This window comes from Equus caballus, chromosome 21 (genome assembly GCF_041296265.1).
Source record: "Equus caballus isolate H_3958 breed thoroughbred chromosome 21, TB-T2T, whole genome shotgun sequence".
NCBI classification, from domain to species: domain Eukaryota; kingdom Metazoa; phylum Chordata; class Mammalia; order Perissodactyla; family Equidae; genus Equus; species Equus caballus.
Window position 1 is genome coordinate 71,997,238 of NC_091704.1, and position 14,940 is coordinate 72,012,177.

General features: G+C 60.9%; 1 protein-coding gene across 16 annotated transcripts in view; it reads left to right on the forward strand.

The window, feature by feature from the left end:
* SLC12A7 (solute carrier family 12 member 7) overlaps positions 1 to 14,940 on the forward strand; it is a 98,437-nt gene that overhangs the window by 64,494 nt on the left and 19,003 nt on the right. For all 16 annotated transcript variants that reach the window (XM_023625888.2, XM_023625887.2, XM_070246136.1 and 13 more), the window contains exons 4-12: positions 2,064 to 2,210; positions 3,594 to 3,648; positions 5,766 to 5,896; positions 7,342 to 7,583; positions 9,006 to 9,217; positions 11,905 to 12,072; positions 12,550 to 12,648; positions 13,285 to 13,342; positions 14,241 to 14,415. In XM_023625888.2, coding sequence (XP_023481656.2) covers positions 2,064 to 2,210; positions 3,594 to 3,648; positions 5,766 to 5,896; positions 7,342 to 7,583; positions 9,006 to 9,217; positions 11,905 to 12,072; positions 12,550 to 12,648; positions 13,285 to 13,342; positions 14,241 to 14,415 — 1,287 coding nt within the window. The remainder of the gene's footprint in view (positions 1 to 2,063; positions 2,211 to 3,593; positions 3,649 to 5,765; positions 5,897 to 7,341; positions 7,584 to 9,005; positions 9,218 to 11,904; positions 12,073 to 12,549; positions 12,649 to 13,284; positions 13,343 to 14,240; positions 14,416 to 14,940) is intronic.

Here is a 14,940-nt window from a genome sequence, read left to right on the forward strand (position 1 = left end):
GGTCAGGACCTAGGATGTCCCCACCAGGACAGGGCAGCTGTGTGGCCCCTGTCCCCTGGAAGCAGGTGCCCAGGCTGACGGGCCTGGGTTTCTGTGCAGGAGGGAGCCAGCTCCCCTGGGACCCTCACTTGGCGCGACCGTCGTGTAGCTGGGTGGGCAGGATTCAGTTGGGACAAATCGGCTGACACACTTAGGACTGAGTGAGGTCCCCAAGGGGGAGGGAGGGAGCTGCCCCTCATGGTCCCTCTGACCCGCCGGTCACAGGAGCTCGTCCCCAGAGATGGGGCTTTGGCTCCTGTAGGGCGCCAGGGCCCACCGCCTCCAGCCTCCTGGGCCTTGTCCCCTCGTCAGTCCTTCTACGTGGCCTCTTATGAGAGCTGGAGGCCCCTCCTGCCCTTTCAGGACGACTCAGGGTTTCCTCGGCCTCGGGTCAGGGGGCTGGCCCTGGACAAGCTGATCAGAGGCTGGGCCTCCGTGGGGCGGGAGCTGGGCTGCGGCTCTGACAGGAGGGGTTCCTTCGCCCGAGTCTTTGTTGGTCATTTCACGGGTTAACCGAGACCGTGAAAGAGAAGGTGGCACTTTGCATTTGTGGTCTCGTTTTTATACAACTGAAAACCCCCTAAACTGTCCTGTGCCCACCGTGGGTGTGCGGTTAAGACCGGTAAACACTTCTTTTATTTACACAAAACCACGGGTGTCCCACGGGTGGGCGGGACTAGGGTGGCGGACGCTGGCCCAGGAGCTGGCCCTGGTGCCAGGTGTTAAAAGCCAGCTGCCTGGTGTCCTGGGACTCCGGGAGCTGTGTCTGCCCCAGCTTCCTGACCCACGGCTTCCCCCTCGCTGGGCTGCCCTCTGCTTTCCCCGGGGGGCTCCCTGGCCCCACGCTGTCTGGCACTGTTGGCAGCCGTTCCCATGTGTCAACTGGTCTGTTTTCACCCTGAGAAGCCCACCTGCTCCCTTTCATGAGGGTTAAGCCCGTTCTCCTTTCGTGCCTGACCTCCGGCCCGGCGAGCGCGCGCACTGTCTCTCTGGACCCAGGGCTCGTTGCCCTCGAGCCTCCACATGGGCCCTCGTATTCATCAGCCTTGTCGTCACTCACAAATCTTCCCAGCTCTATTTTCACCTAAATTCAAGACATTTTCCTTGTCAAGATGTCAATCTTTTCTCTCAGCCAGATGTCCCAAAATCCCGAGTGTGCCACCTGACCATCATGTCGCGCTGGCTGTCAGATAGGACAGGCTGGGGCCCCTCGGTCTGGTCTGTCCTCTGGTGGCTGCGGGGCCCGCTGGGCAGGCTCCTGGCTGCATTGCCGACCTTTCTTCCAGCCTGGTTTGCTCAGCCACGGAGTCTTCCCGGGATCACCACCCTGGGACGTTCCCGCCGGGCGCCCTCCCAGCGCTCCACTGCCTGCAGGGACCATGTGTCGGGGACGCCTCTGCAGTTGCTGTGTCTGCGGCTGCACGGTGGCACGTCCCTCCTCTCTGAGCTCGTGCTGGTGGTCCCGATCACTCCCTCCTGGCGGGTCGGGACACTGCCTATTGCTCCCCGCAGGCAGCGTCACTGTGCTTTTTGTGGTTTTAGGAACAGTGGCCCCTCTCTCATCTCCCCTCCTCTCCGCAGTTTCCTGAGGTTCTAGAACCACGTGCCACTGTCCACTGGACAGAGCCCAGAGCCTCCTGCCCGCTCTGTTCCCCGCCTGACCCACTGCCCCGCCGTTCCCCTGCGGAGGAGGGAGGCGAGGTGCTCCCTGTCTGCTCCCTGGTGATGATAAGGTTTCGGTCCCCTCGCAGAATGCCACCCTGCTCCTGGCGGGCGGGGTCTGCTCTGGGGTTCCCCCGCCCTCATTCCGTACCAGGCCGTGGTCTCACTCCGACCCTTCGTCCAGTTCTTGCAGCTGAAGCCTGCATCCCTTGCTGGCTCCTGTCCTTGTCCTCCTGTTGCCGTGACCTTGTCGCCATCTCCGGGGCTGATGGTGTAGCCTCGCTCCCCGGGGGGGCTGTGGGTCTGGGCCCCCATGCGGTGCCGGCGCTGGCCTCCTTGGAGCCCACTGTGCTCTCTTTCAGGGCCCGCGCATGGGCACCTTCATCGGCGTCTACCTGCCCTGCCTGCAGAACATCCTCGGCGTGATCCTCTTTCTGCGCCTGACGTGGATCGTGGGGGCTGCCGGCGTCCTGGAGTCGTTCCTCATCGTGTCCATGTGCTGCACCTGTGTGAGTGATCAGCTGGGCCCGGCATGGCCTCCCTGCCTTTGGGCCTGTCCGTGTGGACGGCTGGGCCCTCAGGGGCTCGCTGCACTGGGATGCCGAGGGGCCTTGGTAGACGCCACCCCCAGGGGCAGCCTCCTTGCCAGGGCTGGTGTGAGTGCAGGGAAAACGGGCCACGCTGGGCTGTGGGTCCCCACCGGGCTGTTGATTTTCTGGAGGATGTCTTATTTCACTGCACAGGGGGGAGCCTCACAGGGGGGAAGGGGTGGTCGCTGTTACCACTTGCGAGGGTCTTGCATTGTGACAAGGTCCCCTTTCAGTTTGGAAGCATCTCGGCATATTTGGGGATCCCTGTACACAGGAAGGGACCCACCTCGCTGACCCATTCAGCCCCAGACCCACCGCTCAGCCCCCTCGGCACTGCGTCCCTGTCCTTGCCTGTGTTAGTGACAGGAAGTCTCGTCTCCCAGTGCTGTGGCGTCTGGTTCCTTTCGACGCCCCTCGGTGGCTCCTGGACCAGCCACGCCCTTCCTGCTCCCTTGAGTCTTGTTTCGAGGAGGGTCGTGGAGCAGGTTTCATCAGCTGGGTGTCACCTGGAGACATTCTGTCTGAAAGAATTCAGACAACGCAGACGAGCGAGAGTCCCCTGGACCCCACTCCGCCGCCCTGCCCCACCCCTGGCCGTGTCTCTGGCCGCCGTGGGGACTTCCCCATGCCCGACTGTGGCCATGCGGTGGTGTGGATGCCTAAACAGCCTCACTGTGCTCTTCTATTTTTTCACCGGATGACTCTGGCACAATCTTTGGAGTAATTGCCACACACACACAAAAAAGGGCGATAAAAAGCAGGCTAAAGTGTAGGGCCTTATTCAAGCCGTAAACGCACCCTGGTGGGGAGCTGGGTCAGCGGTCACTGAGGCCCTGGGCTTTCCTGCGGCACTGTCCCCTCTGGTCCTGAGGTTGTAAACGAATTGCTCCCCGACTTACGGGTGTGGCCGCTTTCCTGAGCAGGCGGTGAGAGGTGGTGGTGGGCCCCCCCTGGACAGCTCCGGCCGTCCTCCAGCCCCACGTGGGGGCAGGTGCCTCCAGGGTCCCCCACACCCCACAGAGAGGTGGGCGCCAGGCAGAAGCTGGCCTTGCAGCGCGGGACGGGCTCTGAGTGGGTGTTTCCTGGGTGCCCTGCAGGAGCTCAGCTTTGGGGTTCAGTGGGAGAGGATGGGGGCCACCGTCCTGAGTAGCTGGAGCCTCGCCGCCGGTCACTCAGCAGCCCCTTTGCTCTCTGGAGCTGGGGGCGAGGGTGGCGCTGCCCCAGGCCCGAGCCGTCATCTCAGTGCCGGGGCGGCCCTCAGAAGTGCCCTTTACTCTAAAAGGGCCACCTGTCCTTTTGCAGACAATGCTGACCGCCATCTCCATGAGCGCGATTGCAACCAACGGCGTGGTCCCAGGTAAGCGGGTGTCATCTGCAGTGAAGCCTTCTCTCGTGAGCACAACAGCCGAGTCCTGTGCATCCTGGTGCACGCTCTCCTTTCATTTTGACCGTGACCTTGACACTAGCCCTTCACCCACGTTGGCCTCGGGTGAGACAGACAGTGGGCCCGTGTGGACACGCCATTGCCCACCAGGCATCCAGCCTGGAGGGGGCTGCCTGTCACTGGTGTCTGAGGACAGGGGTCTCCACGTCCGGAGGGGGTGGGCGGGCAGGAGAGGGACGCCCTCTCAGCAGGACTCAGCCAGACCCTTCTGGAAGCCTCATCAGTGGTTACCTCGCCTGTGGGCACACGGATGATGAGAGCTGGTGCCCCTGGGTCCTGGCCTCTTCCCCTGTCCCCAGGGCACAGTGGGGCCTTCCTAAGACTGGGGTGGGGGTGCTGCCCTGCACTCTGAGGCTGCCATGAAATTGAGATTCTCCTCAGAGCAGAACCTACGTAAATGCTGCCAGGACTTTTCTCCTTTGTTTGTTGAGGAAGATTAGCACTGAGCTAACATCTGCTGCCAGCGCTCCTCAATCATCCTCTTCTTGAGGAAGACTGGCCCTGAGCTAACATCTGTGCCCATCTTCCTCTACTTTATATGTGGGACACCTGCCACAGCATGGCTTGTCACGCAGTGCCCTGTCCACACCTGGGATCTGAACCGGCGAACCACTTTCTATGGAGAACTTAACCGCTGGGCCACCAAATGTGCAAACTTAGCCACTGCGCCACCAGGCTGTCCCCTGCCAAGACGTTTCTTATTAGAGCCGGCCCCGTGGCTGAGTGGTTAAGTTCGCGCACTCGCTTTGGTGGCCTGGGGTTGCCTGGTTCAGATCCTGGGTGCAGACATGGCACCGCTTATCAAGCCACGGGTTTAGCCCTGACTTCTGCACAAAGGGGCCAGCGTCCCACGAGCATTGCTTCCCTTTGATTCTGAAGTTTAATTTCCCACAAACCGTCACTCTTGTTTAAACCGAGTCATTTCCAAGACTACGCTGGAGCCCCACAGTGGCCGCATTACCTCTAGCACCATCTGACCACAGCGTAGGGATGGAGGGCTCAGCAAGCCGGGAGGTCAGGACGGACTTCCCGGGGCTCCCTGCGGTGCCCTGTGGCCTTTCACTCTGAGACCAGGCCGTTTGCTTCCCCATTTGCAGGATGGTCACTGTCCGGGGGCTGGGCAGGCAGCGCAGGGGAGGGCGGGGCGGTGGGGCCCGAAGCCTCGGTTGCCCCTTAGCCTGCTGTTTATGTCTCGTGAGCGACGTGTGGGCCCAAGGCCCCGTTTCTTTGTGCCCTGTGTTTGAGGAGCTGCAACGATGCCAGTTCTGGTCCCTGAAGTTGGTGCAGCGCATAAACGAGGCCCAGCTTGTGAGCACCCCAAGTTCCTGCCCCTCTGCCCGGGACCCCTGCTACCGAGCGTGGGGCAGTGGTGCTCCCTGGCCCTGTGGACATGGCAACGGCATGGGGAGTGGCCGTCTGCCTGCTCCCAGGAGAGCGCAAGAGGCATCCCTGGTGGGTCTGTCCGCCTGGGAGTGGGGACGCGTCTCGTTCTGCTGTGACGCGTCCAGGAGGAGAGCTCCTTCTCTGGGCTCAAGGCCCAGCTGGGAGGCTGTGACCAGACTGGGTGCTCCAGGAGGGCATGGGGCGTGCTCACCAGGGGACGATCGCAAGGCAGGTTGGCTTGTAAGTTTGCTTTTCAGAAAGTGGGGTGCGCCCTGAGAAGTTCTCCAGTATTTGAGCTCCTGCCACGGTCTGCTGGTTGGTGTCTGAGTGTGGTCTCACCCGACCAGCAGAGTGGCTAAGGACAGAGCTGTGGGGCCGTGGGGTCACCCACACTCTTTGGATGTGAGGCAGAAGTGATGCCTATGCATCTGTTGGTTTCTTAGGCTTTTGGGGCAAAAGTTATCAGAATCGAGGTGCTGAGTCTGACCTCGAATGTGCAGACTCCTCATGGGCGGCTCTCGCACTCATGGCTGTTTTTCACCATGACCCTCATGTAGTCACAACCTCCAGGAGCGCCTGTTTTGTGAAGCCTGGCTGCTCGGTAACCGGTGCGTCCCTGACCTGCTGCTTCTCTGGCATTTTCACAGCTGGCGGCTCGTACTACATGATATCACGGTCTCTGGGGCCTGAGTTCGGAGGGGCCGTGGGCCTCTGCTTCTACCTGGGCACTACGTTCGCAGGGGCCATGTACATTTTGGGGACCATTGAGATTTTTCTGGTAAGTGTTTTGTCTGGGGTGGTTTCCTTGTCTAGGCGCATAGGCCACAGTCAGCTTACAGCGGATCCTGGAAGGGCGCCGTGAGCCCGTCTGTCCCAGAACCCTTGGAATCCACCCCGTGGCACATGGTGTCCCCCTAAACTGTCCTCACCGCGTTGCTCTGGACGCCTGCCTCCTCAAGCTCTCGAAGGCTGGCCCGTCCGTCTCTTGGGCTTGGGCTGTGGCTGGAGCCACCAGGCGATGTCTGTTCGGCAGCGACCCGGTGTCCCTCCCAGCTGCCTTTTGGGGTCAACCCCAGGGTGCTTGCCGAACGGATGTCCGTGTGTGTGATGAGCTGCGGCCTGAGCCCAGGAGTGAGGCCTGAGCCATCTCAGGAGGTGGGGCTGGGGGAAGAGGTTCCTTCGGCCCCGATTCTCGCCCTTTCCTGTGGTCCCTGCTTGGTTTCTCGGTCAGACACGGCTGCCCAGCGGGGTGCTCAGCAGATGGCAACGTAGACTTCCAAATTGCCGGGCTGGCTGAGGTGCGGGTCGTGTGTGGTGTCCTGGAGCCTGCAGGCTGTGAGCTCACAGGGCACGGCCCAGCGGAACAGCTTCTGTGACCTCAACCCCGAGGGCAGCACTTCTTGTAAAGCCTTTCTTCTCCAGTGTTCCTTGTCGGCTGGCAGATTTCTGGGCCCCTCTGCGGGAGGTTTTTCCCCGAAACTGGAAGCTGAAGTATTTACACTTAGTCATTTGGTGTGTTTTAAGTGTAGTTGCCTCCCTGGTTTCCCAGACCCCTCAGAGGTCACTGTGGGAGAGCCCGCTGGTCCCCCTTCCATCCTGCTCCTGCCCCAGTGCCGCGGGGTGGCTGCTGGGAGTGCCAGCGCCACCTGCACTTTGGGTTCCTGATGGCGGGCGATGGGATGACGTGTTCCCCGAACCTGGTAGTCAGGTCCACATGCCTGATCCTGCCTGCGTCTCAGAGGGAGCTAAGTCGCTGGGCCCTCAGTTCCTCCAGCCTCAGTGGGATGCCCTGAGCACCTGTCCTGTGTGGCCAGACTCAGAGCCAGCCCAGCGTGGTTCTCGGGCGGCTGTGCTGGCCTGGCCCTGGGTTCTCCGAGCTGGAATTACATCCCTGTCAGCAGAAGAACGTTGCTTCTCCTTTAAGAGGACAGTGGGGTATCCTCGTTTCTAGAGCTCCTTCACTTTGAAGGGCCCTAAGTTTCGTCTCAAGGGTGTTCTGCTCCTCACCGTTTGATGCCCCTGTTTTGCGCATCCCAGGGTCCGCTCTGAATGCATTCTGGTGGTGAGGGGCTCCCGGGGGAGGAGGCGGCCCGACGGCCGAGCTGCTCCAGAGAGGGGCCGTTCAGACGGTGCTGGAAGCTGTCTGACCCCGTCCACCCCGTGTGATCATATTCCAGGCAGGGGTGGGCGGGCAGCCTCCTGGACCCTGCTTTGTCCCCACAGACTTACATCTCCCCGAGTGCGTCCATCATCCAGGCTGATTCGGTGGACGGCGAGGCGGCGGCCATGCTGCACAACATGCGTGTGTACGGGACGTGCACGCTGGTCTTCATGGCCATGGTGGTCTTCGTGGGCGTCAAGTACGTCAATAAGCTGGCCCTGGTGTTCCTGGCCTGCGTGGTGCTGTCCATCCTCGCCATCTATGCTGGCGTCATCAAGACCGCCTTTGACCCCCCGGACATCCCGTGAGTCCTGGGGCCCGTGGTCGGATGTCTGCTCGAGGTCCTGGCCCGGGTCAGAGAGACACAGCATCTTCCCGCCTGGGGCGTGATTCAGGCTTCATCTGTGGCCGTGTCGGGCGGGCCTGGGGTGGTGGCGCGCTGTGTCCTGCAGTCTCCCTTCTCTCGCTGGGGTCGGGCGTGCGCGGTCAGGAAGCTTTCCCAGCCGTGCCTCCTGCAAGGGTAGGACAGGAGGTTTTGTGAGGTTGGGGGTCATGTAGGGAGGCCGGCGGCCCTGAGGACGGTCAGATAGGACCGAGCTCCTCCCGGGTGTGGCCCCATCCTTGGCAGCTCCCCGTGTCCTCGAGGAAGCTCTGGAGTTCTTTTCTTGTCCCACCTTTGCATGAGGATGCCAAGTTGGAGGGAGGTGGTCCAAGGTCATAGAGTGACTGAGGGAGTCTGCCCGAGTGGGCCCGCCGCCCGCAGGTCGGATCAGGAGGAACCTGGGTGGACTGGGCGCGCCTGGTGCTGAGCCCCCTCCCGGCTCCTGTGTTTGCCGTCACCACGTGGAGGAAGCCACCCGTGGTGGGAGCGGCCGCGTTCATACTTGCGTCAGACACCCCAGAACAGAGAGCGGCCGAGCGGGCTGTGGCTCAGCCCCACGCTACCTACGAGCCTGCGATCGGGGAAGTGCAGTGTGTCCATAAAAATAACCCATAACCAATCTATCAATGAAAATTGGGTGAGTTTATTCTGAGCCACATCTGAAGACTAGCTTAGCCCAGGGCTTTCCTTCCCCAAGGAAGGAGGGGCACCAAAGAAGTGGGGTGCACAGTGTGGTTATATACCCCAAAGAGGATGTTTCACATATGATTGAAATACCCCTTTTACAATAGTCACGAGACTGCTCTGTGGGCACAGTGATTGATGGATACAGTGGGTAGTAGGTCTGCTGTCTTGGTGGACACAGCAGAGAGCAGGTCTGTTGTCTGGAGCAGGCTGGTCACAGGTGAGCACAGCAATCAATTCCTGGCCTAGGGAGAGATGCTTATCCTTAAGGAGATGCCAATGTGGGAGAAGTTGCATCATTATCTTAAGGCCATTTGTTCTTGTCTTTGGGACACAGCAAATGCTTAAAGCAGATACACAGTGCGTGCTCAACGGCCACGTCAGGCCCTTTTGGAAAGACAAGGTCACCAATGGCTTCCTCGTGTACTCCAGTACATCCTATTGCTTGCCATTTGTTTGTCAGGCCTCAAGGGGCTGCTGGAATCCTGCTTAGATGTTGATCTCTAGCAGCTCACGCGGCTGTTCTGTCACGCTGAGTGGAGTGTGTCAGAAGCTACTTAGAGGGGACCCGCACACCTCCATTTGGTCCCCTGAGAAAAGCAGAGGGAGCAGCTTCACGAGGGAGTTGCGTGTCTCATTGCGTCCCTGTTTCTGCCCCAGGGTCTGTCTGCTGGGGAACCGCACGTTGTCAAGACGCGGCTTCGACCTCTGCGCCAAAGTCCACACTATCAATAACAGCACGGCCACCACCGCGCTCTGGGGCCTCTTCTGCAACAGCTCCATGCCCAATGCCACCTGCGACGAGTACTTTGCCCAGAACAACGTCACGGAGATCCAGGGCATCCCCGGGGTGGCCAGCGGCGTCCTCCTGGGTAAGGGCCTGGTGGGTTTCGGCCAGGGCCGTGTCGTGTGAGCATGAGTCCCTGGGTCCCGTCCTTCTGCCCAGCCCCCGCCTGCACTGCCCCCTCCACCACTGCTGACCCCCCCAGGGCCCGTGATTGGTATCGTGGAGGCCAGCCGGTCAGGTGCCTCCCTGAAGTGTTTTAGAATTTCATAGCACTGTGCATGGGGAACTTACTCTCTTAACGAGAAAAGTAATTAATAGACTGCGATTAGGTTTTTTCCTGTTTCTGCATTCTTCTGTGATAAGAAGTTGGGCCAGCTCCTCCACTGCCCCAGGGAGATGCCTGACCTCTTAGGGAAAAGGAAGAGAATGATCCTGAGACCTGAGCTGGTCCTTGGCTGCCCTGGGGTAGATGGGCAGAGTCTGTTCTTCTGAGGCTGTGACAACAGTGGGTGTTGGGGGCAGGCAGGGCCATGCTGAGTCGAGATGGGGAGATTGGGGGACGGCTACAGTGACCACCACTCAGCGTCCCTGGGAGCATGGGGGTCCTGACGCTCAGAGGTCCTGACTCCTGAGCCCAGCCCACCACTTCTGAGTTCAGGTTCTCAGCCAAAGTCGCAGAGCAAGACTCCTGGAGGGGGTGGCCGTTGACAGGTCACACTGGGGCAAAGATGAGGAGGCAGAGGGAGGATGCCATGTTCTGAGGGGCAGGAAGGGAAGTGAGGTGTGTGGAGAGCTGCAGAATGGGGCGTCCCTGTGAGGAGAGGGGCCCTGTGAGGAGAGGGGCCCCGTGAAGAGAGGGTTCCCCGTGAGGAGTGGGTTCCCAGTGAGGAGAGTGTCCTGGTGAGGAGAGGGGTCCCCGTAAGGAGAGGGTCCCCGTGAGGAGAGAGGTCCCCGTGAGGAGAGGGTCACCCTGAGGAGAGGGGTCCCCGTGAGGAGAGGGTCCCGGTGAGGAGAGGGTCCCCGTGAGGAGAGGGGTCCCCGTGAGGAGTGGGTTCCCAGTGAGGAGAGTGTCCTGGTGAGGAGAGGGGTCCCCGTAAGGAGAGGGTCCCCGTGAGGAGAGGGTCCCCGTGAGGAGAGAGGTCCCCGTGAGGAGAGGGTCACCCTGAGGAGAGGGGTCCCCATGAGGAGAGAGGTCCCCGTGAGGAGAGGGTAACCCTGAGGAGAGGGGTCCCCATGAGGAGAGGGTCCCCATGAGGAGAGGGTCCCCGTGAGGAGAGGGGTCCCGGTGAGGAGAGGGTCCCCGTGAGGAGAGGGTCCCCATGAGGAGAGGGTCCCCGTGAGGAGAGGGGTCCCGGTGAGGAGAGGGTCACCCTGAGGAGAGGTGTCCCTGTGAGGAGAGGGGTCCCGGTGAGGAGAGGGTCCCGGTGAGGAGAGGGTCACCCTGAGGAGAGGGTCACCCTGAGGAGAGGTGTCCCCGTGAGGAGAGGGGTCCCGGTGAGGAGAGGGTCCCGGTGAGGAGAGGGTCACCCTGAGGAGAGGTGTCCCTGTGAGGAGAGGGGTCCCGGTGAGGAGAGGGTCCCGGTGAGGAGAGGGTCACCCTGAGGAGAGGGGTCCCCGTGAGGAGAGGGTCCCCTGTGAGGAGAGGGTCACCCTGAGGAGAGGGGTCCCCGTGAGGAGAGGGGTCCCCGTGAGGAGAGGGTCCCGGTGAGGAGAGGGTCCCCGTGAGGAGAGGGTCACCCTGAGGAGAGGTGTCCCCGTGAGGAGAGGGGTCCCCTGTGAGGAGAGGGTCACCCTGAGGAGAGGTGTCCCCATGAGGAGAGGGGTCCCGGTGAGGAGAGGGTCCCGGTGAGGAGAGGGTCCCCGTGAGGAGAGGGGTCCCCGTGAGGAGAGGGTCCCCTGTGAGGAGAGGGTCACCCTGAGGAGAGGTGTCCCCGTGAGGAGAGGGTCCCCTGTGAGGAGAGGGTCACCCTGAGGAGAGGTGTCCCTGTGAGGAGAGGGTCCCCTGTGAGGAGAGGGTCACCCTGAGGAGAGGTGTCCCCATGAGGAGAGGTGTCCCTGTGAGGAGAGGGTCCCCTGTGAGGAGAGGGTCACCCTGAGGAGAGGTGTCCCGGTGAGGAGAGGGTCCCCGTGAGGAGAGGGTCCCTGTGAGGAGAGGGTCACCCTGAGGAGAGGTGTCCCTGTGAGGAGAGGGTCCCCTGTGAGGAGAGGGTCACCCTGAGGAGAGGTGTCCCGGTGAGGAGAGGGTCCCCGTGAGGAGAGCGTCCCCCTGAGGAGAGGGATCTCTGTGAGAAGAGGGTTCCCTGTGAGGAGAGGGACCCTGTGAAGAGGAAGGGAGTCCTTGGTGGGAGGGGGGCTAGAGTCTGCACGGGGGGTCTGCATAGGTGGAAGGTGGGCCCGGGTGCTCGCCTGGATTGTGTGTGAAGGTTGCCCCTCCATCTCGTGAAGTGATGGCTGACTGGCCTCCTCCAAATGGAGCCCTTCACTTCGAGCTCAGGCAGCTTGTCAGGGACACCTTCCTCATTCCAGTAAAGTTTCTTCTTCGAATTTGCCTTTAGGACCCAAATCTTCCCCTCAGGTTGGGTGGAAGTCCTTTCCTCAGAGATCGGTTTCTTTGAGGTAGATGTCCTTGTCCTCCCGTGAAGTGGGAGCCCACAGGGGAGCACGAGCTGCATTAACGTTTCACCACCAGTGTCGTTTGCTGGGGCTGCCCAAGCATGTGAGCCCTGATGGAAGGTTCTGGAGTCCCGTTACCACGTCTACTCTTACCCCCAGATAACCTGTGGAGTGCATACTCAGACAAGGGGGCGTTTGTGGAGAAGAAGGGTGCATCTTCCATGGCTGTGCCGGAGGAGAGCAGAGCCAGCGGGCTGCCCTACGTCCTCACGGACATCATGACCTACTTCACCATGCTGGTCGGCATCTACTTCCCCTCGGTGACCGGTGAGCCCCCCAAGCTCTAACGCACTCATTGCTCCCCTTTCTTTCCCGTTTGGCTCAAGAAACGAGCCTGAGGGTGTCAGCCCCCGGGCTGTGCTGACTGGGGTGTGGGACGTTGCGGGGTCTACAGCAGCCTGTTCCGTGCTCTCCTGAGAGGCCTGTGTTTTTAGAAGCAGCCCTGTGGCTGTGGCGGTTAGGAGTGGACGTGAGGGCTGTCAGGCCAGGAGCCCGGCTGTCCTTGTCCTAATGAGAAAGTGGCACGTGTCTGTCCCTCTGGTCCTCGCCTGGGTCTGCTCCTGCTCCCCACTCGGAGCCTGTCCCCGTGGAAGGTCCACTCGCCCGCCGCTAGACTTCCTCTCAGCTCTCCCGGGGCAGTGGCCGCGGGAAGGCGTTGCTGAGCGTTTCTCTTTAGTCTCAGCCTCCCCGCGCCTCGCAGCCGAGGTTCCTCCTTCCCCTGCCTCACCTCCTCCGCTTCCAAAGGTATCATGGCGGGCTCAAACCGGTCCGGGGACCTCAAGGACGCCCAGAAGTCGATCCCCACGGGGACCATCTTGGCCATCGTGACCACGTCTTTTATTTGTATCCTTGAAGGAGTGTGGGAGGTGCAGGCACCAGGGAAAGTGTGGCCCCCAGCGCTCTACTCAGCTCACTGTGGTGCGGGCCCCAGCGTTGGGTGGGCTTCCCTGGTTCGGACGAGTTCTGACCTCACATCCGTCCCTTAGAGGGGGCGCTGGGCTGGCGTGGGTACCATGCGAGGAAGTAAAAGACGAGGCCTCTGGACTCGAGTCTTCACAGTCGGTTATGGAATGTGACGTTGTATGTAAATTATATGTAGTAAGCCTGTTATTAGGAGTAACGGGTAATGTGTATTAGTAACGTGTAACTGCACACATATTATACAATAGCTGTGCACATGTGTGCTCGTCACCATGTTTCAAGCTGGGTCACAGTTTGAGGTGCCAGCAGAGCCTTTTCTCGCTCAGTGAGGTTTGTCCCTTCTAACCGAGTGAGCGTCTCCGGCCTGGTCCCTGTGGGGGTCATGCTGCAGGTCAGCCCATCCTGACTGACCGACGCCCCGTTCTGTGGAGCCAGGACGGAGTGGTGAGGAAGGGACCGGGTCACAGGGACACAGTGGTGCGGGCAGTTGGGTGCCGGGTTGGTCCAGGCCCTGCTGCCAGCGCATCGTGCCCACTGATTCCTTGACACGAGCTACAGACCTCTCCTGCATCGTGCTTTTTGGGGCCTGCGTCGAGGGCGTGATCTTACGAGATAAGTATGTTGATTTTCATTTGCAACTTCTAGAAAGTTCTGAGGTCAACGTTGGTTTACTTGAAGATGACTTTAGTTTTGCAACTGGGAGCATCCTAGGATTTCAAGCTTCCTGTGTGGAACAGGAAGCCACATGTTCCCCTTGTTGGGGTCCATTTGGTCTGATGTGTTCTTCTCTCTGCTGCTTCAGCCTGGAGCTGGGGAACCACAGAGTAACTTGGGACCCTGATAGAACTGGGGTGCGGGGCTCTCAATAGAGACCTGGGAGACTCTGACAGAGCCGGGAGCATGGGGCTCTCGATGGAGACCTGGGAGACTTTGATAGAGCCGGGAACATGGGGCTCTCGATGGAGACCTTGAGAGACTCTGATAGAGCCAGGGGTGCAGGGCTCTCAATAGAGACCTCAGAGACTCTGATAGAGCCGGGGATGTGGGGTTCTTGATAGAGACCTGGGAGACTCTGATAGAGCCGGGGGCGTGGGGTTCTTGATAGAGACCTGGGAGACTCTGATAGAGCCGGGGGCGTGGGGTTCTTGATAGAGACCTGGGAGACTCCATCAGCCCTGCCGCTCACTGGAGGAGTGGCCAGTGCTCCAGGCCATCCTTCACCAACCCAGCTTCCTGGTGGGTGCAGGTCCGTCAGCCCCTGGGAGCATGAGGGTCCTGCGTGGTCCCTGACAGTCCATGCTTGTGCCATCTGTCCACTGCAGTGTGCAGGAGTGGCAGTGGCTGTGTGGACAGGGGCTGGGCCGTGGCTCCCCTGCTCCTGACAAGGACCCTGGGTTGGGGCAGGATCCATCTGTTCACTTGGAGTGGGAGTGGCCTTATTCCTATGAGACGTGGGAGGACATTTTACATCTTCAGCTCATGTTTTGAACACGCCCTCCCCGTGCCCCTCACAGGTTTGGGGAGGCCCTGCAGGGGAATCTCGTCATTGGCATGCTGGCCTGGCCGTCTCCGTGGGTCATTGTCATCGGCTCCTTCTTCTCGACCTGTGGCGCCGGCCTGCAGAGCCTGACTGGGGCGCCGCGCCTGCTGCAGGCTATCGCTCGGGACGGCATCATCCCTTTCCTCCAGGTGAGCACGCGGTTGCCCGCTGGCCCTGGGACTGTTCCCCTTTGGAGAGCAGGGGACCGTCCCCAAGGGTCTGTCCCCAGGGCACCATCTTTGTGGTTAAAGATGGAGGGACGTACGTCCCGCCTCCAGCCTGGCCCCCGACCTGGTGCCCACTGGGCTGAGGGCTCTAGTGCCATGGGTGGAGGCAGCCCCTTTCCTCCCTTGGCTGTGGCAACCGTTCAGAGGAGTGACCGTGGGCGCCTCCCCTTCCCATGGTGTCGGCAGCCGTCCTGCTGTGGCCCTGCAGGATGCTGCGCCCAGGACTGTCCCACCATGACAATGACAAGGGACACAGTGTCCAGGGGCCGTCCTTCCTCCAGTTAGGGCTCACGCTTTCTGGAATGCACTTGTGGCCATAGATGCATTCGTGTCCTGGAATGAATGCATAGCCCAGGTGGCTTCAACACTACAAGCTCATTTTCTCACAGCTCTGGAGGCTGACATCCAGATCTGGGTGTGGGCAGGGCTGGTTCCTCCTGAGGCCTC